The 24,320-nt window shown below is 36.1% G+C and overlaps 1 protein-coding gene across 11 annotated transcripts in view; it reads left to right on the plus strand.

The window, feature by feature from the left end:
* The window catches only part of MIER1 (MIER1 transcriptional regulator), a 61,829-nt gene extending 40,936 nt beyond the window's left edge, over positions 1–20,893 (plus strand). For all 11 annotated transcript variants that reach the window (XM_031030333.2, XM_081818599.1, XM_081818598.1 and 8 more), the window contains 6 exons: positions 5,718–5,869; positions 6,822–6,903; positions 8,024–8,118; positions 11,055–11,182; positions 15,393–15,532; positions 17,946–20,893. In XM_031030333.2, coding sequence (XP_030886193.1) covers positions 5,718–5,869; positions 6,822–6,903; positions 8,024–8,118; positions 11,055–11,182; positions 15,393–15,532; positions 17,946–18,274 — 926 coding nt within the window. In that variant the 3' untranslated portion in view covers positions 18,275–20,893. The remainder of the gene's footprint in view (positions 1–5,717; positions 5,870–6,821; positions 6,904–8,023; positions 8,119–11,054; positions 11,183–15,392; positions 15,533–17,945) is intronic.
* Positions 20,894–24,320: the final 3,427 nt, after the last annotated feature.

The following is a 24,320-nucleotide window of genomic DNA, read 5'->3' on the forward strand; positions in this document are numbered from 1 at the left end:
ATTCGGGGTCTTTTCTGATTCCATACAAATTTTAGGATTGTTTGTTCCAGCACTTTGAAAAATGTCATTGGAATTTTGATCAGGATGGCATTGAAGGTATAGATTGCTCTGGGTGGCATAGACATTTTAACAATGTTTATTCTTTCGATCCATGAGCATGGAATGTTTTTTCCATCTTTTTGTGTCTTCAGTTTCTTTCATGAGTGTTCTGTAGTTCCTAGAGTATAGATCCTTTACCTCTTTGGTTAGGTTTATTCCGAGGTATCTTAAGGTTTTTGGTGCTATTGTAAATTGAATCGATTCTCTAATTTCTCTTTCTACAATTGCATTGTTAGTGTATAAGAAAGCAACTGATTTCTGTGCATTGATTTTGTATCCTGCCACATTACTGAATTGCTGTATGAGTTCTAGTAATTTGGGGGTGGAGTCTTGGATTTCCCACATAACGTATCATGTCATCTGCGAAGAGAGAGAATTTAACTTCTTCTTTGCCAGTTTGAATACCTTTTATTTCTTTTTGTTGTCTGATTGCTGTTGCTAGGGCTTCTAGTATTATGTTGAACAATAGTGGCGAGAGTGGGCATCCTTGTTGTGTTCCTGATCTTAAGGGAAAGGCTCTCAGCTTTTCTCCATTGAGGATGATATTCGCTGTGGGTTTTTCATAGATGGATTTTATGAACTTGAGGAATGTTCCCTCTATCCCTATACTCTGAAGAGTTTTAATCCGAAAAGGATGCTATATTTTGTCACATGCTTTTTCTGCATCAATTGAGAGGACCATATGGTTCTTCTCTCCTTTTATTAATGTGTTCTATCACATTGATTTGCAAATGTTGAACCACCCTTGCATTCAGGGATAAATCCCACTTGGTTGTGGTAGATGATCCTTTTAATGTATTGTTGGATCCTGTTAGCTAGGATTTTGTTGAGAATTTTGGAATCCATACTAATCAGGGATATTGGTCTGAAATTCTCCAATTTGATGGGGTCTTTGCCAATTTTGGGGATTAAGGTAATGCTGGCCTCATAGAATGAGTCTGGAAGCTTTCCTTGTGTTTCTTTTTTTGAAACAGCTTCAGGAGAATAGTATTATTTCTTCTTTGAATGTTTGGTAGAATTCCCCAGGGAATCCATCAGGCCCTGGACTCTTGTTTTTTTGGGAGGTTTTTGATCACTGCTTCAATCTTGTTACTGGTTATTGGCCTATTCAGGTTGTCAATTTCTTCCTGTTTCAGTCTTGGTAGTTTATAGGTTTCCAGGAAGGCATCCATTTCTTCCAGGTTGCTTAATTTTTTGGCATATAGTTGTTGATAATAATTTCTAATAATTGTTTCTATTTCTTTGGTGTTAGTTGTCATCTCTCCCCTTTCATTCATAATTTTAATAATTTTGGTCCTTTCTCTTTTCTTTTGGATAAGTCTGGCCAGTGGCCAATCGATAGATCTATTAATTCCTTCAAAGAACCAGCTTCTAGTTTTGTTGATATGATCTACTGTGTTTCTGGTTTCTAATTCATTGATCTCTGCTCTGATCTTAATTATTTCTCTTCTAATTTGTGGCTTAGGCATTGTTTGTTGCTTTTTCTCCAGTTCTTTAAGGTGTAAAGTTAGTTGGTAAAGTCGGGATTTTTCTGTTTTTTTGAGTGAGGCTTGGCTGGCTATGTATTTCCCCCTTAGGACCGCCTTTGCAGTATCCCATAGGTTTTGGATTGATGTGCTTTCGTTCTCATTAGTTTCCATGAATTGTTTTAAGTTCTTCTTTGATTTCCTGGTTGACCCCAAAATTGTTGAGCAGAGTGGTCTTTAGCTTCCAAGTGTTGAATTTCTTCCAAATTTTTTCTTGTGACTGAGTTCCAGCTTTAAAGCATTATGGTCTGAGAATATGCAGGGAATAATCTCAATCTTTTGGTAACAGTTGAGACCTGATTTGTGACCCATTATGTGGTCTGTTCTGCAGAAAGTTCCATGTGCGCTCGAGAAGAATGACTATTCTGTTGTTTTAGGGTGGAACGTTCTGTATATATCTTTGAGGTCCATCTGGTCCAGTGTGTCATTCAAAGCTCTTGTTTCTTTGTTGTTGTTCTGCTTAGATGATCTGTCTAATTGCTGAGAGTGGAGTATTGAGGTCTCCTACAATTAATGTATTATTATCAATATGACTCTTTATTTTGGTTAACAGTTGGCTTATGTAGTTGGCTGCTCCCATGTTGGAGACGTCCCAACCCTGTGCCATTTTATGGGAGTATTTAGGCCATTCACGTTGAGAGTGATTATTGAAAGAATGAATTTGTTGCGCGCCTGGGTGGCTCAGTTGTTAAGCGTCTGCCTTCAGCTCAGGTCATGATCCCAGGGTCCTGGGATTGAGCCCCACATCGGGCTCCCTGCTCAACGGGAAGCCTGCTTCTCCCTCTCCCACTCCCCCTGCTTGTGTTCCCTCTCTCAGTGTGTTTTACTCTGTCAAATAAATAAAAAATCTTAAAAAAAAAAAAAATGAATGAATTTATTTTCATCATGTTGCCTGTGAAGTCCTTGTTTCTGTAGATTGTCTCTGTAAATTTCTGTTCTATATCTCTCTTGGGGTCTTTCTCCTTTTATAGAACCCCCCCCCTTAATATTTCTTGCAGGGCTGGCTTAGTGGTCACATATTCTTTCAGTTTCTGACGGTCTTGGAAGCTCGGCATCACTCCATCTATTCTAAATGACAGCCTTGCTGGATAAAATGTTCTTGGCTGCATGTTCTTCTCATTTAGTACCCTGAATATGTCTTACCAGCCCTTTCTGGCTTGCCAGGTGTCTGTGGATAGGTCTGACATTATTCTGATGTTCCTCTCTCTGCACGTAAGGAATCTCTTCCCCCTAACTGCCCTTAAGATGGTTTCCTTGGTTCTAAGGTTTGTGAGTTTTACTATTACATGCCAGGGCGTTGGTCTGTTTTCCTTGATCTTGGGAGGGGTCCTCTCTGCCTCTAGGACACAAATGTTTGTTTCATTCCCCAGATTAGGGAAGTTCTCAGCTACAATTTGCTCAAATATATCTTCTAGTTCTCTCTTCCACCTCCTCAGGGATCCCAATAATTTTGACATTAGAATGTTTCATGGTGTCACTTCTCTGATTCTGTTTTCATGGATTTTGAGCTGTTTCTCCCAAGCCTCCTCTTTTCCCTTCTTGTCTATCAGTTGGTCTTCTAGATCACTCATTTGTTCTTCTGCCTTGTTTATCCTAACTATTAGAGTATCTAGATTAGATTGCATTTTTAATTTCTGCCAGTTCAGCTTTCATTTCTGCCCTTAGAGACTCTGTGTTGCTATTAATCAATTTCTCCATTCTAGCTGTTGTCTTCATAACTGTTACCCTGAAGTCCATTTCCTACATCTTGGTTATATCTGTAACCATTTGTAAATCTGTGGCAGAAGTAACAGTCTCTGAGTCTTTCCTATTTTGGGGGTTCCTCCTCCTAGTCATTCTGTTGAGGGGTGGTTGAGGCAATGTACAGAGTCCAGATTATTGACCACAACCCAAGCAAGATGCACCTGTCTTATAGGGACCTTAGGATTGTTGGCCTCTTGTTCTCCCAGCCTGTCTTCTGGGGGAGGGGCCTGCCGCTCTGTTACTCAGGCAACCCTGTTTGGGCGGAGTTGCCCTGCCCCACTGTGGAGGGGGATGGGCTCAGTGAAAACTCATTTTTGGGGGCTTTTGTTCTCTGGTGGCTTTCCTTGGTGGCTTTACGCGTCTCTTCTGAGAGAGCAGAAGAAACCATTTCCGTCTGCCTCAGAATGGAGAGATCACAGCCTGTTCTTCAGTGGGCTCTCCAGGCCACACTATCTCTGTTTCTGTCTCTGCTGCTATAAACTGCAGCGTCCTGGGTTGTGCGCCCCTCCACAGCGCTCCCAGTCCTCGCCTTCCGGTCGGGGCACGTCTCTGCCCTTTGTGCTTCTAAAACCACCAGCTGCCCCCAGTTCGCTTGCATGGCCTGTCACTCTAGCTCCAGGTTTCAGTCCGGGGGGGGCTGCCCTAAAGTCCTTTCCCTGCCACTAGTGGTCTGCGAGTCTGTGCCCTATCCCCAGCACAGGAGGCTATCACTCACTGGCAGTGTAGGATCCCCACAGCTCCCTCCCCCTTCCGTTTATCTTCAGATATGTGCCCGGGGAATCATGGCTCCCCAATTCATACCTCGAAACCAACTGCCTGCAATATTCTGTTTGTAGAGATCCAGATATATCTTCTTACATCTCAGGCTGATTTTGTGGGTGTTCAGAGTGGCCTGGTGGGTATCCAGCTCAATTTAAGGGACAGGTTGGAATAGGGTCCCCTACTCCTCTGCCATCTTTTCCCCTGTCCTTGTACTTTAAAGAAGAGTATCTATTTTGGGGAACAGAAAGGTAGAAGGATATTTTAAAGTATATGTGTGTAGTTGGGGTGGAGTGTGAGACAAGATAATTTATATGAAAACACCTAACGTAGTGCCTGATACATTGGAGATGCTTAATTAGCTGCTAATTCCTTTTTTATAACACAAGGAACCTTGACACTATCAGTTATCCTCTATCTCTTAAATTCACAGTTTTTCTTCAGCTGGCTCCTTCCTATTGGCATTTAAATCATTGTCTCCTGTGTTTAAAAACCCAAGAAAACCAGAAACTTTCTTCAATTATACTTCCTCACTGGCTGCTACCCCCATCTCCTCCCTTATAACCGAACTTTTCAAGAATTCTCTCCTTTCTTTCTTCCCCTTCCATTTACTCTTCAGTCATCTCCAGTGTGGCCTGGGCTTCCGTCTCTGCACAAAAACAGTTCTTGAAACATTCCCCTCCTTGTTAGTAAAGCCAGCGTACCTGTTTCAGTTTTCATACTGGCCATTTAACAGCATTTAACCAGTCTAGTACTCCTTGAAACCTTTTCTTCCCCTAGCTGCAATGGTGCCACATTTCTGGTATTTTTTCTATCTTGTGACTATTCCTTAATATATTGTCTACATTTCCATCTTCCTGTCATTTGGAATTGCACAAGGCTTTCATCTTAGGCTTTCCTCCTTTCCTTTCACTTTTAAAATTGTGATGGCAGTGAGGCTTTAATCTTATTCTAATGGAAATTCTGATGAAAGCTAAATACTTTTAAGAAAGGAAAGACTCTTGTTTTATGAACATACATTTTTAAGCTTCATAGAAAAATATATAAAAGTAAGAAAAATGATCCCAAATCTTACCACCAAGAAATAAACCATGTTGACATTTGGTGTGCATTCCTTTAGACCTATTTCAAAAATTAATAATTATAGCTAACATCCATTGAACCTTAATATGTGCCAGAATTGTTCTAAAGTGCTTTAAATCTTTACAACCCTGTATGATAGTGGTGTTATCCCAATTTTGCAGATGAGGCAGAGAGCAGGGAAGTAACTTGCCCAAGGTCATACAGATGGTAAGGAGTGGTGGTACTTTTCAAATGAAGAGAGCTTGGACTTGGTAAACTCAAGCTAAGTCATCTTAGGTTTGCTGTGAAAGAGCTATGAAATGGTATCTCTCTGTTCAGATTGCTTGAATCACTTAGGCTGTAAATATGGTCCAAGAACAAAGTTAGACAAATACTAGGACCACATTTTACCTCTTGATAATCAACATTTTGGCTCTTAAGTGTGAGTTATTTGTTCAGTGAGAGTGGTTTAACACAAACTTGAACAGTTTTTGGCATTTTTTTTAACATTATGTTTTACTAATTTAGTGTATGAAAATGATGATCAGCTCCTGTGGGACCCTGAGTACTTACCGGAAGATAAAGTGATTGTATTTCTTAAGGATGCATCTAGAAGAACAGGTGATGAGAAAGGTGTAGAAGCAATTCCTGAAGGATCTCACATAAAAGACAATGAACAGGTACATGAGTAAGAAGTAACTGTTTCATTATGGAATGAATAAGTCATGGGGAGGAAAGGTACAGCATAGGGAATATAGTCAGTGGTATTGTGATAGCCTTGTATGGTGACCCCTGTGGTGAGCATAGCATAACGTGTACAGTTGTCCAGTCACTGTGTTGTACACCTGGAGCTAATGTAATACAGTTCTATACTATATAGTTCAGTTTTAAAAAAGAAATAAAAGTTTTCCCAAAATAAATTAACCATATATATTTTTATATATTTACATTTATAGATGTAAATGCTGTCACATTCTCTGTTATTATTCTAGCCACCAAAATTCCTATACTGTCATCACAGGGAATCTGAAAAAGCTTGCGTTACACACTCGCTTCATTAGTATGATTTCAGCTAAAATAAACAAAAATGGTATCTCATTTTTGCCTGTATATCCTTCTTATTAGGATTTTTGAAGTTCCTTTGGATATCCCTAAGACCGTATAGATATCAACTAGGGAATATATACCTGGAATGAAGTTATCGGGGGTATAGTAGACCAGTGCCTACTGTGAACCTAATAACAGCATTATCTTTTTTTTTTTTTTAACCTTTTTTCATCAATGCTTTTCTTTCTGATTTGTTTAAAATTAGAATAGGAACCGCAAAAAGCCAAAAAGAAGGGTTTTGTGATTTTTATAAAATAGTTTTTTTCATTTTTGTTTCTGAGGTACTGTGGCTTCCAAGTTAGAGTATTTGCTTATCCTGTTTCCTAAGTATTTAGAAGCATTAATTATCAGGATTGAATTTGTTGTTCTGTAGTGTTCTCTGTGTTTCATTCACTAGAATTATTTGTCTTCCAGAAATGATGAAAAGAAATACTGGATTCAGGAAAAGCTTTTACTTTTTTAAGAAATTGTAGCCTTGAACTTTTCATAGTCTGGGTCACATACTGATGGCTTTTATTTTTCTAGGCTTTATATGAGTTGGTTAAATGCAATTTTGACACAGAAGAAGCATTGAGAAGATTAAGATTTAATGTAAAAGCGGCTAGAGGTAAACGTAAATAATGCATTTTTGTTTTCATGACTTAGCAGAAAATAAGCTTAAGATCTTAAATCTGCGTAGGTATATCCTAAGTTTAATAATAATACTGATCTTTCTGAAATCAGTAAATATTTGCTGAATAATAAATAACTTGTAACTTGTTAAATAACTTGTATATAACACAAGCATTATGGGAAATGGGATTAAGGCTGTTTGTTCTTTATGGGAAAATAAGGCAATTAAAATAAAAATACATGATGCTTTTCAATTTCAAGGCATTTTTATTAAATATTTTCTTATTTGATCTTGTTAATAATAGCCCTATGAACTCTGGAGTGTGACAATTGTTACTTTCAAAAATGATGAGACTGAGGTCTCTGAAGTAACTTTGCTGGGGCAAACATAATTTATAAGCAATGAAGTCATAACTAAAATAAATCCAGTTTTTTGTTTTTTTTACTCTAAACTGGGTCCCACCCTGCTTCACTAAGAACACTATTTATATAACATTACATAGCAAGCAAGATACTTACTCATTCAACAAAAATTGGAGGACCTGCTGAGTTCTGAGGACATAATTGTAAACAGAGTCCTGCCCTCATGGTGCTTAGAGGCTAGGTAGGGAAGCTGAAAAATAGTTATGAGTTCTTCCAAGGAGAATTAGAGGGTATACTTCAAATTTATTGCTGTAGGACTTAACCTAATTTGGGGAAAGAGTGAGGCTGTTAGGGAAAGTTTATAGAACAAAGTGATATTTTTGCTAGAATGTAAACAAATTAGGTGAAAAGGGGGTGAGGCAGAAAATGATTCTAGACAAAGGGAACAGCATCACAAAATCTAAAGTGAGAAAGAACATAGTGAATTTAAGGAACTGAAAGGTGGCTAGTATAGTTAGATCATAAAGGAGAAAGTGGTCCAAGGTAAGGTTGAAGAATTAGGGAGCAAATCATCCAAAATTTTATTAAATACAGAATTTTTGTCACTTCATCCTTTGCAGCCATCAATAATAGAGCTCAGGAGTAAAATACTTCCCTTATTGTTATTAGAAACTTACATTTTTATTTGTAACTGTTTATATGCAATATTTAGGGGAAAATTGCTTTAATAGTTTTCTCCCTCATTTTGTCAGAGGAATTATCTGTTTGGACGGAAGAAGAGTGTAGAAATTTTGAACAAGGGCTAAAGGCCTATGGAAAGGATTTTCATTTGATTCAGGCTAATAAAGTAAGTAATGATAATGTTTTCTCTTTTATAAAAAGATAATTAGTTAATCCAGATCATCTTATATCTTTATTACTTTCAAATGTTAATGGTTCTATAATGTTTTAATATATTGGTTTTTAGGGAATTATAAACTTGCCAAGATTTTCTGGGATCTGTTCAGCAAGTGACTGTTTTCAGTGCATGGTATTAGGAGCCTTTAAGTTTGGACTGATTTGCAGATATGTTAATCAACTTCTGGGTGGGATGTGTGTATATAATGTAATTACTTAAGGCTTTTTTCCACAAACTTGTGACAGATTTTTTAAAGGACTGGTCTTTAAAATAACCTTAAAACTTCAAAATGTTTTTAACATGACATTATTTACAATTAAAATATCTCTACATTTATTTGTCTAAAATCAGATACTTAATATTTAATTTGGCTTTAATTAAAATTTAATTTTCCAGAAGAATATCTCAATAAATCAGCTTTATTATACATTATAATTTTATAATTTGACAATTTTATTTAACATGATTCATTTATTCCATATTAATAATATCAATTTTACAGTGTCAGTGTATACCCAAAAGAACTTCATAATTACTTCCAGATTTATTTTTAGGTTTAATTCTCTTAAAACTAAAATCAGGTTAGATTTTTAATAGGAACTATACAATTATATAGAATAGAAAAATGTGTTGTTTCTGTGGGAAATTAGGATGTGCAAAATTAAAATCTCAGAGTTTAAATGGAGGAAATGAAGCAATTTCTAGGTTTATAAAAATATCACATTTTTGCAAAAAGAAATGACAAGGAGTGTGGCTTTACACTCCTTAAAGATAGCATCTGAGTTTCGAGTGATGGCTTGTCTAGGATGGTGTTCATTGAGTTCTAAATAGTCTGTCACCACATTCTTCTTTTTATACTTCTGGATGTGATTGGTGTCCACTTAATTTGTTTCAATATTTTATGTTCTGTAAATAGTTGCTTATAAATCCTGTGAATTTATTTTTCTTTATTTTGTTGTGCATTAACTAGTTTATTTATTTATTTTGAGAGAGCGAGAGTAGGGGTGGGGGAGCAGAGAGAATCTTAAGTAGGCTCCACACCCAGTGCGGAGCTTGACATGGTGCTCGATCCCACGACCCCGAGATCATGAGTGAGCTGAAATCAAGAGTCGGATGTTCAATCAACTGAGTGACTCAGATGCCCCTAACTAGTTTACTCTTGATTATCTTGTTGCATTTTGGTATTTGACATCAGACATAACTACTAATAAGAAATTTTGAGTCTTAGAATTGGTGTCAAAAATGGATCCTACCCCTTAATGTTGTGTCCAAATCATCTGATTACCTCCAGCATAGGAAATATTCTGTGAAAGGAGTGCATTATACTAATGACTAGACATGTATGTTTCTGATTGTAAAAAACAAAAAAATAAATTGTTTCATGGTTGAATGGAGCAACATTTTGGGATGAGCGTTTTCTAGCATTCCTGCTTGGATTAAAACACTATATTAACCAAACCATGCTGGATTATCTATGGAGGGGACTCCTAGAGTGATAGGCTAGTATGATAGCTAGCAGCAGCAAGGAATCCCTTTTTTTTAGGGAGTAAGAACTTAATAGGTAACTTGAAACAACTAGCCAAAAAAGTCTTTAATGTAATTTTGAAAACAAGACCTTTATTTCTTAAAATATTTGGGATGGTGATATTTCAGTCTTACAAAACTCAATTGACCTGTCTATACCAATATACTCGTTACAGTGAACAAAAAGAGGACAGTTATTCCTTAAGAAGGAGAGTGGTCCAGTGAAAACATTAAGACTGTTTTTATACCTGGAATTGAAGTTTGGAACTTAATCATGAGTTCTAGGCTTACTTTATTAAAGATTTTTCATAAAATTGTTAACATTACATGCCCCAAAATATCTCCCAATTTTTGCTTTCAGTAAAGTACAGTTGACTTGGCTTATGTCTCTATAGAAATAAGATTCTAAAGGAGGCAAAAAAAGAGCTTGAGATGATTAAAAAAAAACAAAAAAACAAAAAACTTGATAGCTTTCAGTCTTAGAGCAAGATGGGCCAAATTTGTAAAGTGCAAGCATAAGGGAAGAAAGAAAATGTATGTCAAGTAGTGAAATGAGGATATCATCAAATTGACTTTAGGTGCATTCAGTCTGACAGGATACCTACTTCAAGATTAGAAATTTATGGGTTTATGGGTTTAAAGCAATGTGGTCTTACATCCCAACACTCATGCAGATAGCTTTTTTCTTTTAAACTCCCAGTACTTTATTATATATATCAACCCTACCACAGCTCATCAAGCTAAGTAGCAAAAAGAGCAAGTTGTCCACACCATTTGCCAGTCCCATTGGTGCTGACCATTTATGGAAGGGGAATCATTCATTCACACAAATAGAGCACAGTTACTGGAGTAATTTAGTGAACAACGAATTAGAATTGGCATTATTATAATACTTTTCAACTCACTGTGGAATATTCTCAGCCTTTTTAGAAAATAAAATAACTGAGTCTGGATCACCAGTGGGACTACTAAGAGAATCTTTTAAATGGGAATTTAAAGGTAGACTCCCTAGTTACCCTGTGAGTAAAAGTATTTGCAAACTGTTTATAACATTAATTTTAGCTCAAATGCCACTTCCAGGTATTTTCAATAGAGGAGTGTTTATAGTAAATTAAGATGATAGTTTTTTAAAAAGTGTAACACTAAATATCTGAAGATTTGTTGCCAGTGTATTATTTCTCTCAAGGGGAGTTTGGAAAGAGTGGTTTTTAACAAAGCTGCTGCAGTGTTGTATTTTATACAATGTATTCTATATTACTTAAGGTACATACAAATTTATTTTCAGACTTCAGATATTTTTCATGAAATAACTCCTTTAGGGAAGAGCTGATTCTTAAAAACAAGTGTTTTGTTTCTTATAGGTTCGAACAAGGTCAGTTGGTGAATGTGTAGCATTCTATTATATGTGGAAAAAATCTGAACGTTACGATTTCTTTGCTCAGCAAACACGATTTGGAAAAAAGAAATATAATCTTCATCCTGGTGTAACGTGAGTTTATTTTTTCTGTTGAGTCATATATTTTTGCTCTTGAATTTTTTCTTGAGAAAATTGTAATTTTTAGTATCTTCATTTTCCAGTAGGATAAAACTTTACATTAGTTTAAATTTATCCACTTACAGACATATTTTCATAGGGCATTTAGACTTTTCAGTGTCTTATGAAACATAAACTACAATTCATATTGCTTGAGACAATAAATACCTCAAAGCAAATATTAGAGTATGTTTCCAGGAAAGGAAATGGATCATAACAGCTGTTAAAGCATGTTTTTGTTAATTTCTGTTCCATTCAGTATAAGCACATAGTTTTAATCTAATAATACTGTGAGCACAGTGAGAATAGGAAAAAGACTCTTTTCAAAAGCTATATGGTATGCCTAATGGAGGCCCTTTAAAAAGGAATGGAAATTAGTATTTTTCTTTGTCCCGTCTACTTTTGATCCCAGGAACCAAAATAAGATTTGGATATAGATGATATAAAAGGGAAAAGACAGAGAGATAATAAGTCAGGTCAAATTTCATTTTCTTTTTTGTTACAAAGTTTTTTAAAGAGGAAAGAATATGTCCATGGTGACTTCCCTTTTCCCAGATTTCCTGAAACCTTTCCCCTAACAGAAATATTTAATAATTAGTCCTGCAACTTTAGCTTACTCCCAGTGAAATAGGGAGTATGAGTTGTTATTATATGTAGTCTTCATGCAAAATGCCTTGTATGCCTGTACCAGTCACCATGCTAAATCTCTTAGCCTCATTCAGTCTAGCTTTGGAAAAAAACTGTCCCTGCTGCCACTGGTAATTTGTTACTTAAGTACATAGAGTATTGAATTTTCGTCTCTCGTTGAGTTGCTCTGAGATGCTGGAATTAAACTTTACCATTCTATCCTTGATTATTTTCTGCTTTTTACAGAATAAAAATAATGCTAAGTTGTAACTTCATTTGGTCAGTGTGTACCAGTAAAGTTCTTAGGGTTGGCCAAATAACTGCCTTTGAAAGAAGTGCTTATATGCATATTTGATTGTGCTTTGCAAACTCCTAGGCTAGACTGTTTCTTGGTCATGTTCATTTACAGGTGTCTCTGCTGGTCACTTTCCTGGAGGATTAAACACTCTAAAATCCAAAGCAAAATTATCTAAAAGGGAATAAATGGGTATGATTGCCCTTGGAAATCATGGGACATTGGACTCTGTGCCTCATCCCCCATTATTCAAAGCTCATGATGGCTAGAGTAGAATTTCATACATAGTATTCCAGATTTTATCTAACTGCTTAATGTTATAAGTTTATAGTTAATTTTTTTCTTGGTGATTTATTGGTAATATTGAGGTATAATGATGTAGAACTAGATACAGTGATCTAGTCTTCAGAGTATATCTTAAAATAGTCAGTTTTCAAGCTATTCTATAGGGAAAAGCAATAGTAACATCTTTCATTTTTTTCACCCATTTCAGAAATAATGTTCACACACGAACTACAGGCAATCTGTCGTCACCAGCAGTAAGAACATAAGAATTGCCATGCTGGGTCAGACCCATGGTCCATCCAGTTTTCTCTTTCAGAAAGCATCACCAAGGGAAGTGTTGTGGGCTGGCTTAGTTGGTCCTCTGTGCTGTCAAGCTCAACAGGTTAGGTAGGGATGTGCTGCCAAACATTTGAGTTTCTCTGATAATCTCTCCATAGCTTCTGGAAACTTTTTGAAGATCCTTATATCTGTAACCTTGATTCCTCTTAAGGTTAAGTATTCAGTAGGTGGAGTAGCTGCAGTTACCGTATTATCTCTTTTCTCATGCTTTAAGATTTTTACAGTGGTCCCCTGGTATAATGGTAGGAAGTGAACAAATGTGTTTTTGTCCCCCTAGGCGAGAATATGGTGGTTTTTGTAGGCTTCAGTTATGTCCCCTGTAGGTGTTTCATAAAGTTTTTTTTTCTGAAAAATGTTTTATTCCTATTTATCCCTTTTAGCTGTGCTACATCTTCTATAAGAAGCTGTGACCAGACTATAATTATTGCCCAAACAGGGAGAAATTGTGGTTTTCTATAAACATGGAGATTCTTTTCAGTTTGCTTTCAGGACCTCCTTCTGTTTTTAGTTGCACTTCCAGTGCACAAAACATTAAGTTATTATTATAAGACAGAAATTTGAGTTTGTTCATCTTCCTTTTTTAGTCAAAATCCATAGTTAGAGCACACTATCCTGAAAGTTATTTGTTCATTTTTCTGTTTCATTTTTACCTTCCATTTGTTCACCAGAATGAAGCGCATTTGCCATTTTTATGCTTTATAAACAACCTTTGCAAAGATCTTCCTGCAGATTTTCTGTAGTCACTACCTGGAAGAACTGGTAGCCATATGCAAATTAGAGACTTTACTGTAACAGCCTTGCAAATAATTTTTTTTTTAGTAAAAGTTAACCCATCATAACTCTGGTTATCTGAATGCTACTCCGACCTCCTGGATGGCCCACCTGACTCTTCTTCCTTACTCATTGTGGATGCCATTAATCCTTAAGAAATGATAATTCTCTTACAATATCATTGCAGTATCTAGTCAATTCTAGCTTCCTTTGCTTGGCTTTTCACATCCTCCATTATCCATCCCTACCATACCAAATTTATTTCCAACAATTCCTCATCATGTATCATCTGTTCTTATTAGTCCTAGCCTCCGAAATTCCTTTGCATTCATACTCATTTGTATTTCCGTGTGCTTCAAATTTGTTACATAATTGTTCTGGAATTATGATAAATGGCATAAAGCTGGAGGGGGGACTAAAACACCATTTTATTCTATTCATAGGCAAGGAAAATAAGGCCTAGAATGGTAAATTGATTAGCTCATGGTGTTTTGTACCTCAGACTGTTGAAAGCTTCAAGTCCCTATATTTATTATATCTTCATATCCCAGGGGACAGTGTGATCATGTAGTTTGATATTATAGCTACAGTGAATAGTCTGTTGTAGACTATTACCACACTTTGAGTAAAATCCTAAGCCTTTCCACTGTTTCCTTCTTACACACATTCTTACTTACTTGCTCAGAAATTCTCAGGATTTGTCTTAATATTTCTATTACAATTATTCTGAGGGAATTTTAAAGTAATGGCTTTATGTTTTTTTTGAGCTTCTATTCTGTGCCATGCACAGCTTAGGCACAGGTGGTGCAGTGGTGAACAAAAAGACTAAAATTCCTGCCTTTGGGGCATGAGTCCAGCACTGGTATCAGCAGACTTTCTCTGTAAAGAGCTAGAGTAAATATTTTCGGCTTTGCGGGCCTTTGGTTCTCTTGCAACCACCCAGCTCTGCTGTTGTGCAAAAGCAGTCATAGATACTATGTAAATGAGTGGATGTGGCTATGTCCCATCAAAATACTACTCACAAAACCGGTGGCCAGCCCACAAGCCATAGTTTGCTGACCTTTATTCTCATGACCTAATAGCACTTCATAGTTTACAAAAACACTTTCCTGCACACATCTTGTGCAGCAACTCTGTGTGGTAGATACATACATGATGTTCTAGGTAAAGACACTAAACCGCAGAGATAAGTGTTTTAGCCCAGCTCTTCTAACCCCAACCCAAAGTCACTTAATACAGCAGCCTCCCATGCCATATAGTTCAGGAATAACTTAGGGAAGAAGTGAGTTCACCTCTAATGGTATGCCGGCAGACAGAGCCAGCAGATAAGCTCGGGAACTTAGCCTTTTATAGCTCAGATCTAGCAGAAAGGTAATACAGAAGATACCCAGGAAAGTTCAGGGAAGTGATTCATTGGTAGGCCATAATTTGTCTTCCAGGTATTGCTATAGCCATCACATAGTCTTTAGGAGCTTTAAAATTTCAATCTTTCTTTGTGCAGAAATTCTTCTGTACTCCTGATTGGTACCATCCCTCTCTTCACTTACAGAACCACTGATTTTAATTGGGCCACTCTGAGCACTTGCCTATAGTTTTAAAAGTTTTAAAACTTCCTATAGGTATCTAAAATTTGCTAGTTTAAAGCGCTTATACATTTTTCCAACAAACATGTAACCAAAAGGAGCTTTCCATTTAAATGTTCAGATCCTGGTGGGGTAGATGAGGCACTGGAATGAATGTAAGTGAAAATTAGGACATATTTAATAAAGCCTTCTAAATTTAACCTCAATTTTAATTTTCAGCTTTTTTTAATGTAAGAAAATAACTTTTATTTCACTTAATTTTAAGGGATTATATGGATCGTCTTCTAGATGAAAGTGAAAGTGCTGCGTCTAGTCGAGCACCATCCCCTCCCCCAACTGCCTCAAACAGTAGTAACAGCCAGTCTGAGAAAGAAGATGGCACTATCAGCAATAGTAATCAGAATGGTAAGCAACTAGAGAAGTACTTTGGTTTGTTCATGATGAAGGGCACTTTTCTTTTAGTAGCCCAGGCAATTCAGTTTTGGTTTGTATTAAACTTCCAATGTAGAAGTTGTAAAAATAGTAATTATAAATACCCACAGAACGAATATACATAATAACCAGCATACATACATACTAACACAGAATACAGATTGGAAAGAATTCCTGTTGACATCACTAAAAACTAAGTTTAATAAAAATAAACCATCAATAGTGACCATTTCTTTTAAGGAATTTATTCTTTTTGAGTAGCATTGATTTTCTTCATCAGTTGGGATGCTTGGATAGAATTTTCTTGTTAACTCTTAGACCAAAACACCAGCCATTTAGCCATTTCACATCAGAAGTACACAGGTATTTATGAAATACTTTGAAAGCTGTAACACTTTATCAGGAAAGTGCTTTAAGCATTTGGTGAAAAGAAGTAGATAATAAGGGCATGGTTTTGAATAGTTTTCTCTCTGATAGCATAATAACCTTGAAGGATGAGAAAAGATAAAGCACATGTCAGGCTCTGCATTAAAACTGTACAGAAACATTTCTATTTTTATCTCCGTGAGAAAGAAGCAAATGACATTCCATTATGTTTGAGGTTCAGGTAATGTTCTTGTTTAAAATATACAGTGGACCAAAGATCATTGTGCTGGTAAGACCTAGTCAGAGAATTATTTTGATTTCTGCTTTAATTAAAATGGTCTTCCTAAGTAAGACAGTTGCCAAGCAGAGACTAATAAAGCCTTTCACTCCTCTAAAAGAGGAAACTCGTGAATTAGAGATAAGTTCTGCACCTGCATTCTGATATAACAGTCTTAAGGGAGGGCCAGTGGAGAGCTAAGCTCCCCAACAGAAGTTAGAAGAACACTGAACCGATTATCCCTTATTCTGACCTTTGGTCTCACACTGGCACTGCTGGAGTGAATATACTTTGTTCATTTGATGACCCCTCTCTATTCCTTCACTACTTCCCCCTAAGAACAAGCCAGACGAACAAAAAAGAGGGCTCAGCAGCCAGTTTTTGGTTCTAAACAGGTTTGAGGGCATGTTGTTTAATGCTATCCTGAAGTAGAGTAAGAAGCTAAGAGTCTGACCTTACGACTCTTAGCTTCTTACTCTAGCTCAGGGACGCATACAGTTGATACTACTTTCCCTGTGTGCTCATGATACCAAATTGTTTCTCTTTTTTTGTTTTCTTTTTTAACCATTTGATGAGAATATGCAGTTAACCTAAGGAGGTGTTTATAAATTACTTATAAATTATTCAGTATCCCAGAAGCCATTCACCTAGGTACCCATAATCAAGATTCCCAGGTTTTTCAAGGAAAGGAAGGAATTCTCCAGTGTGATTTTATTTCTTTCGTAAGGAGCTTAGTGTCTTGAAATCTTATTTTTTACCTACTCACAGTGGTCACATAGCTCTTTGGGCTTACTATAACAGTATCATTTCTTCTGCATCGTGATGCACAATCCCCATATGCATTTATGATTTGAGTGCACTTTTGAGTTGGGGACATAGAATATTTTCTTTGACCCAAATGTAGTATTTGAGGCTCATCCTTTATCCTTATTTAATAATTAAATTAAAATTTAATTATCTCCAGTGGCACATTCTGTATTTACATTAAGTATCCAAAATGTCTAGTTCACTTTGCAGTCAACTCTAACGTGCCTTTTTTACTGTAACTTGTAGTAAATAATTATTCTCTTTTCTCACCTGTTACGGAGGAATTTGTGTTTGCTTTTATGACTTTCAAATGTATGTTTGGACAGTGCAAGCATTAATTTTTTAACATTGTGACAGATTATTTAAATCTATTTAGATAAATATAATGTGTGATCTTTACCCTTAAAGCACAATACCCATGGGTTTACTTACATTAAGAATAAAAGTCATGTCATTTTATATGGCAGTAGAAAACTCAAGCTTCTAACGAATGTCAGTTTTTTTTTTATATAGTTTTAGAAAGTTATTACCATTTTGCTAATTTGTGTGTATCTTTGCTTTAATTTAGCTTATTTAGACTACTGGACCCAGTGCTTATTTGTTGTTACATAACACCAACATGCTCCTAATATATGCCAGAATCTATTCTCTTAATTCTTTATATTTATTAACTTACTTAATTTTCATAGCGAGCCTGTAAGTCTCTTATTACCCTCATTGTATATGTAATGAAACTGAGGTACAAAGAATGTAAGTAACTTTTGCCCAAGGCGACACAGTTACTCAGTAAATAGAGCCAGAGTTCAGACCATATGTACATATAGATCTGACACCTCTCATCCTTGATGAAAAGCTGTTTTACAATAGCTGTTTTAGAATAGTTTACAAAGTTAGCTTTTAATACTAGCAGTTTCACTTATGTTTCTTCCAATGTAGGGGTGTCATCTAATGGACCAGGTGAAATGTTGAGCAAAGAAGAAATCAAAGTTGAAGGGTTACACGTTAATGGACCAACAGGTGGAAATAAGAGACCACTTCATGCAGACATGGATACTAATGGTTATGAAACTGATAACCTTACCACTGACCCAAAACTTGCCCATATGACTGCAAGAAATGAAAATGATTTTGATGAAAAAAGTGAGAGACCTGCCAAAAGGCGAAGGGTAAACAGCAATGGAAAAGAAAGTCCAGGTTCTTCTGAATTTTTCCAAGAAGCAGTGTCACATGGAAAATTTGAAGAACTTGAAAACACAGATGACTAAATTTTAGACTTGTTCTACTTTCTTTGGAGTAAAATCTGGTGTGACTAAAATTTTCAGGGTTGATGGGTTACCTTAAAAAGTTGATTTCCTTGAAGCAGTTGGTTAAAATTTTGAAAATTTGAATTGAGTCCTAACTTTAGTAAATAAGATTTCATAATTCTGCCCTTTGTAGACTTTTTACTTTAAAAGTGTAAAGACCCTGTTAAGGATAAAACAAATAGTTTAGTAAATTCGAATGAACTACAGAACTATCTGTACCTTCTCATTTGATGTATTAATCTTAAAAGCTCACTACAGGTACTTTTTGCTTAGTTTTTGGTAGAGAAGAAAAAACCACGTTCAAATTTCTGTTTAACACCAGTTTTTCTGAGTTTCTTGAGATGTCTTTCTTTTATAAGAGACATTTTTCTCTCCATACAAATTGAGTGTCATTATTAAGGAAACCCTTATGAATCCTGAAAGTTATGCTAGCATGATTTTTTTATATATAGAAGTTTAAAAATAAACCAAGTCAGGTTTGTATATGTAAAATTGTTGACATCAATGATGTCTTTCCATATTCTTATCTGGGCTTAAGAAATACATTCTGTATTTTTCCAGATTCTTTGTAGCCTTTGAAAGATTTTTACAGTACATATGTCTTGACTGAGCTGTCCTTTCTTAATACAAAAGCTTGTATAATTTTCTTAACTTGTACAGTTGGTAAACTTTTATGAGAGGAATTGATATTCTGAGTCTGTCAGCTTTCATTTTATTTTGCTAAGGTTTTTCTAATGAATTTTTAAGTGTTTGTGTAGTAACTAAGTCATGTTTCTTATACAGGTGGTAAAAGTATTCATAAAGGATTGTGAAAATTTGTTTTTTCAAATTTCTACTTAAGGACAAATAGTTTGAGAATTTTGAAGTTAAGCATGATACCTAGATTGCATAGTTTGTTTGCGTTTGCTATAATTTTCAAAATTATTTTTGAAGCAAGACAAAGTTTAATGTTGGTTTAAGTGCTTCAATATATCATGCTGACCAGAATCCTGTTCGGTTATTTTTATATGCATTATAAAATTTGCCATTTTTGCATTAACTAAACAGGGGAAAAGGTCAAGCAATATTTAGATGTTGGCGCACACAAGGAGTTCGCAGATAACAATACTAGTTTTATGAGGAAAAAGTGATGTTCCAAAATGAAAATAAGATGTATAACCATTGCTCTGTGTGATTACAAATAGGACCATCCATTTGCATAGCCTTGCAAGAGTGCCATTTTATTTTTAGTGCAAAATTCTTGTTAAAAATGTAGTTTTATACAGCTGATAGACCAACCTATATCCAAACTTTTATAAAAGATTATTAACTATTCTTGTTTTTTCACACAGGCATACCCCAAATGCTTATACTGATTCATTTTCAGCCATCAGTTCAAGAGCTAATGCCTTTTTAAAATAAATCTTCTGTGGTCTTGTTTTTAATGGCTCAACTGTTTTATGCAATTGAGTAAAGGTTTGCACTGAGAAGTTATGGTTTAGGCCTTACCCCATGAAGTATTACTATTAACATATGTTCAGTCTGCTTCCTTCCACCAATGTGAACAACTCTTCTCCCCAAACAGTGTTAAAAAGCCACTTTACAACGCTTGACTTCATTTAATGCACATTCACTGTTATATACATATCTGAGTAAATCAAAGTTTTGGGTGGAAGTGTTAAGAAGCGTGAATTTTTTGTTGCTTTTGTTTTGTTTTACCTACAACATTAATTTATCCAGAATGGCAGCTTTAGCATATGGTCACAATCCATTTTCTAAATCAGTTTTTATTACATGAATCCAAAGTGTCCTAGCTCTTTGTCAAAGATGATCTATAGAAGTGTTTCAAATGAAGAGTGATGCTGTACTTTTTAAGTTGTTGCAATATTAGAGATGCTATTTTCACCTTTTTTTCAAGATGCATTTTGTTTGCAGGTTTGTGAAGTTCTTGGAAACTAATACTACAGGAACATTTTTAGTACATTCTCAGGCATGTCTGCAAATATGGCACATGTACACATGTTAGGAAATTTTACTTTTCTTAATCTTATCTTTTTAAAGTATGCCTAATGAAAGACATTCCACTATTATAATACATAATGCTCAGCTTTTCGTGAACAAATATTTAATTGTATTTTGTGTTTATACAGGTATTTCACACACTTTGTTCTTCATAATGCAGCCACTATAAATACGTCATTGCACTACTTTAAAATTTTTAGTAATATCATGAATTTAATTTGCTTTAAGATTTAGTACATTCATAACTCGAACTCTTAACAAACTGCATTGGGAAAAGAAGCTTCGTTAATAGTTACTTAGTTTCCCCTACCCCATACCCACCCTCAGCAAAGCACTATTATTTTCATCTGAAATGGTATTGTTTTATAATGTTTTCAAATAGAGTTCAGAATCTGCAACTCAGTTCAACACAAGTGTGTCGAGCTTTAAAATGTATTTGAATATTTAAATAGGCATTTAAAATTATGAATTAGATGTTTTTAAATTTATGCATAGTAATTTTGCACTGTAAAATAATTCCTTTTCCCATTCCCTGTCTGCCATTCTGAATATGCTTATTAAAATATTTTTTTAAACATACTTGTCTACGTAATACCGTGTGAATGATTTTCATTAGATTGATTCACTAGGTTTTACTTAACAGATTTTAAGTTTGTATAATACGTACTGTTCACAATGCAAATATATATAATCTCTGTTCCTTCTTCTCCTAGGTATATCACATGAACTAGTGTTTGAGTGGCTTCTGATCCCTTTGACCTCATCTTGGGTGATGTATTTTTGTCTTTTTTCCTCCAGGGAGATCCTTTGGTCCTCTATTCACCCATTTCTCTTTCTCTAAACTATGTAATTACAAATTTTCCCTGTCTTTTGTCGTACAGTTCATATCAATAATTTTGCAAAACACTTTTGTCACAATACTTACTTTCCTTTAAATGGTAAATTAAGAGTGGGCATTTTATAAGTGAGAGTTGGTGAATTTCCATAGGGAAGGTGTACGCTGATGACCCTAGAGGTGTGTAACTGATTGGCTTTATATCACTACTAAGTGCCAAAACAGAAATAAAAAGTTTCCCATACATAATTCATATTTATGAAAATTGACAGGGTGGAAAATCATAAAATATAGGGAAGAACAAGAATTTCTAAATTTTAAGCCTTTTATTCTAAAAATGACCTTTTCTTTCTGTATTACATAATTCCACGGATTAATTTTTTAAATCATAAAATCAACTCTTTAATAAAAACCAAGTTTTTCCTTTGCAAAATCTTGTAGGGTCATCCCCCCCCCAAGTCATGGGCTGAGGGAGTAGCCTCATTTTCTAATATCAGTTCTCCATAAGCTCATTTATTATGTGCCCTTAGTATAGAGCCGACATCTTTTGACATCTGTAAGTACATGAGTTTTTCCTTTTCTGACCATGATTTTTTTTTTTATCTTCGCTTGTTTTTATACCTGTTCCTATGGCTTATTTAGGATGTATGATATGCTTAAAATGTCATTTTGCTTGCTCTAAGAAATTTGAACACCATCTTAAAGGCTACCTATTCTCTGAAGGACACTGAAGAACTGTCACATAAACTGGAGCTGTACTCCGTTCTCTGTGCAAATTGATGGTAAAGGCTTCTTCACATTAAATGTCAGCAGGACAAGTCTGCATATATCCTATTATCCAGCAGATATTTAGGCCTATGCTTGTACCAGCTACTGTGCTTGGCTTGTGGCTTCAGAAACCTGTAGCACATTCTCTTCATCAAAGAGAAGGCATTAGCAGGTAAGGGCTATGGGTAGAAGTATATGCTTATTAGCACAGAGGGTGCAGAAGGAAAGAAACCGTAGGCACAATGTGAAGGAAACCATTTACTAGGCTTTGTGTCATAGAATTTTAGCTAAATAAGATTTTCCTTGAGCTTAATATTTTGGTTAGAAATTAAGCAACATGAAATATATGTACAATTCTCCTAAGACCATTTATTTTTAACTTTTACTGCAGGACTGATTACAACATAACAGCTACGGATTATTCAGGACTCATCCTTTTTCTCACTCATGTCCAGTGAGTGCTATTGTAAGGGTAGGGATCCTGATTCCCTAAAGTTTGGAGGCCTAATGCAAATTTGGCCTGGTTATGAAACATTCACTTTCTATTAACATGATAGCATGGGCTAAATGTGTCTTTCTGCACACCAGCTAGAACTTGCTTGTAGAGCTCAGGGAGTTCTAAAATAAATAGTTTTGCTCTTTTCTCTCTGAAAGAAGATGAACTTTGGATTAATTTAAACTATACACTTCTTTTGGTTGGGGGGGTGGGGAGGCCAGAGGGAGAGGAGGAGAGAGAATCCACACCCAATGCGGGGCTTGATCTCACAACCTGAGGTCATGACCTGATCTGAAATCAAGAGTTGGACACTTAACCGACTGAACCACCCAGGCACCCCTACACTTAAATTTTTTTAGAGAGAACAGAGATCTGGACCCTCAAGTGGTTTCTCCTAGAACTGTAAGAGACCAAGCAGAGAGTGGCATCAGGCTAATCTGAGCCACTGTAAATTCCTGACCAAAAAGAAAATCAAGATTTAGTGAAAGAGCTTGCTCCAAAAAGAGACTTTTTAATACTTGACTCCTCCTCTGTCAGCAGTTGTGCTTTAGCTGAGTGAACATGAGAGATCTGTTCTGGCTAGGAGCTAATAGTAGTGCCAGTCATTCTGAGTATGGATATCCCATTAGTCCCCTCCGCATATATAGTTGTGGTTGGTGGAAATTCATTCGGACGACTCATTCCAGATAGCCTGAATTATGAGCTTCATGAACTGTTGCCATGTGGCCTCTCTACTATGTCAGGGTCTGCATTTGTCCGCCAGTGTGTAGTAGACAGGCATTTGCACTTAAAAACATAAACACCTGAACTGCCCATCTGTAAAGTAAGGATGAAACTTACTGGGCCAGTATCACAGGGCTGTATTGGGATGTGAAAATCACATGTAAGAATAAAAAAATCACACATAAGGAAATCTCTCTAGAGAGCACTAGGTGAAGATCCAGTAGTAGTAGTACAGGTCTATAATCCCTTATCCAAAATTCTAGTGGCCAGGATTCTTTAGATTTTAGAGAAGTACTGTTTTAAAGAACATCCATAGCCACGTCTAGAACCTAGGATTAAAAACACTTTTGTCCACCCTAAAATGTATTCATGTTCACACACATTTCAGTTCAGATATTGCTGCCAAATGAGTTAGGCAATAAACAAACCTTCGATTTCAGAATCGCAAACTTACGGTAGCCTTCAAATTTTGCTAGCACTCACTTGGCAGTTGAATCCAATTTCCTCTACTTTGCTATGTAACTGGCAAGGAGACATGTAAATAGGAAGCCAAACATAAACCGGCAGGTGTGTTTTGATAACATACACAGCTCCAGCAGAACCCTGCACACCCTGGGCCTTCTAAAGCGCCAACAAGTACCCTGGAAATGAAGGAGCTGGTGAGAGGAGCCTGCCAAAGTCCAGATGTGACCCTTCTAGAGCCTCCCATACAGTCCCCTCATTTTACGGAAGGGGAAAACCTAAGACCCAAAATGGAAAAACGATCTGTCCAACAACCTCAGACTTAGCTGCTTAGACAAGGTCTGAGTCCTCTGTCCTTTTCCTCCATGGTACTTAATAGTTTATAATTCTGTATTCATGGCTAGAGTCTTGGGCTCGACCCTTGACCAATCAGTCCCCATGGCCATGGAAGTGAATTACTAGCCACCCTTTAGCCAACCCATCATTGTAGCTAGGCAAGCAGCTCTCATAAGGCAGCAGCTCTTTTCGGATTCATTTGGCTTGAACAGTTGGGAAAGAGGCATTCCCTCAAAAGGAGCATGTGTTGGTCACAGAGAAAGGTTCATCTGGCAGCTGAAACAAGCCTAATCCAAGTATTATTATGGTAATACCATTATTGAATAATTACTGTTACATGCACTGTGCTAAACACTCATTATAAACCAATTCTCACAACATTACAG

Source organism: Leptonychotes weddellii, chromosome 4, assembly GCF_054177405.1.
Source record: "Leptonychotes weddellii isolate Sample4059 chromosome 4, ASM5417740v2, whole genome shotgun sequence".
Taxonomy (NCBI): Eukaryota; Metazoa; Chordata; class Mammalia; order Carnivora; family Phocidae; genus Leptonychotes; species Leptonychotes weddellii.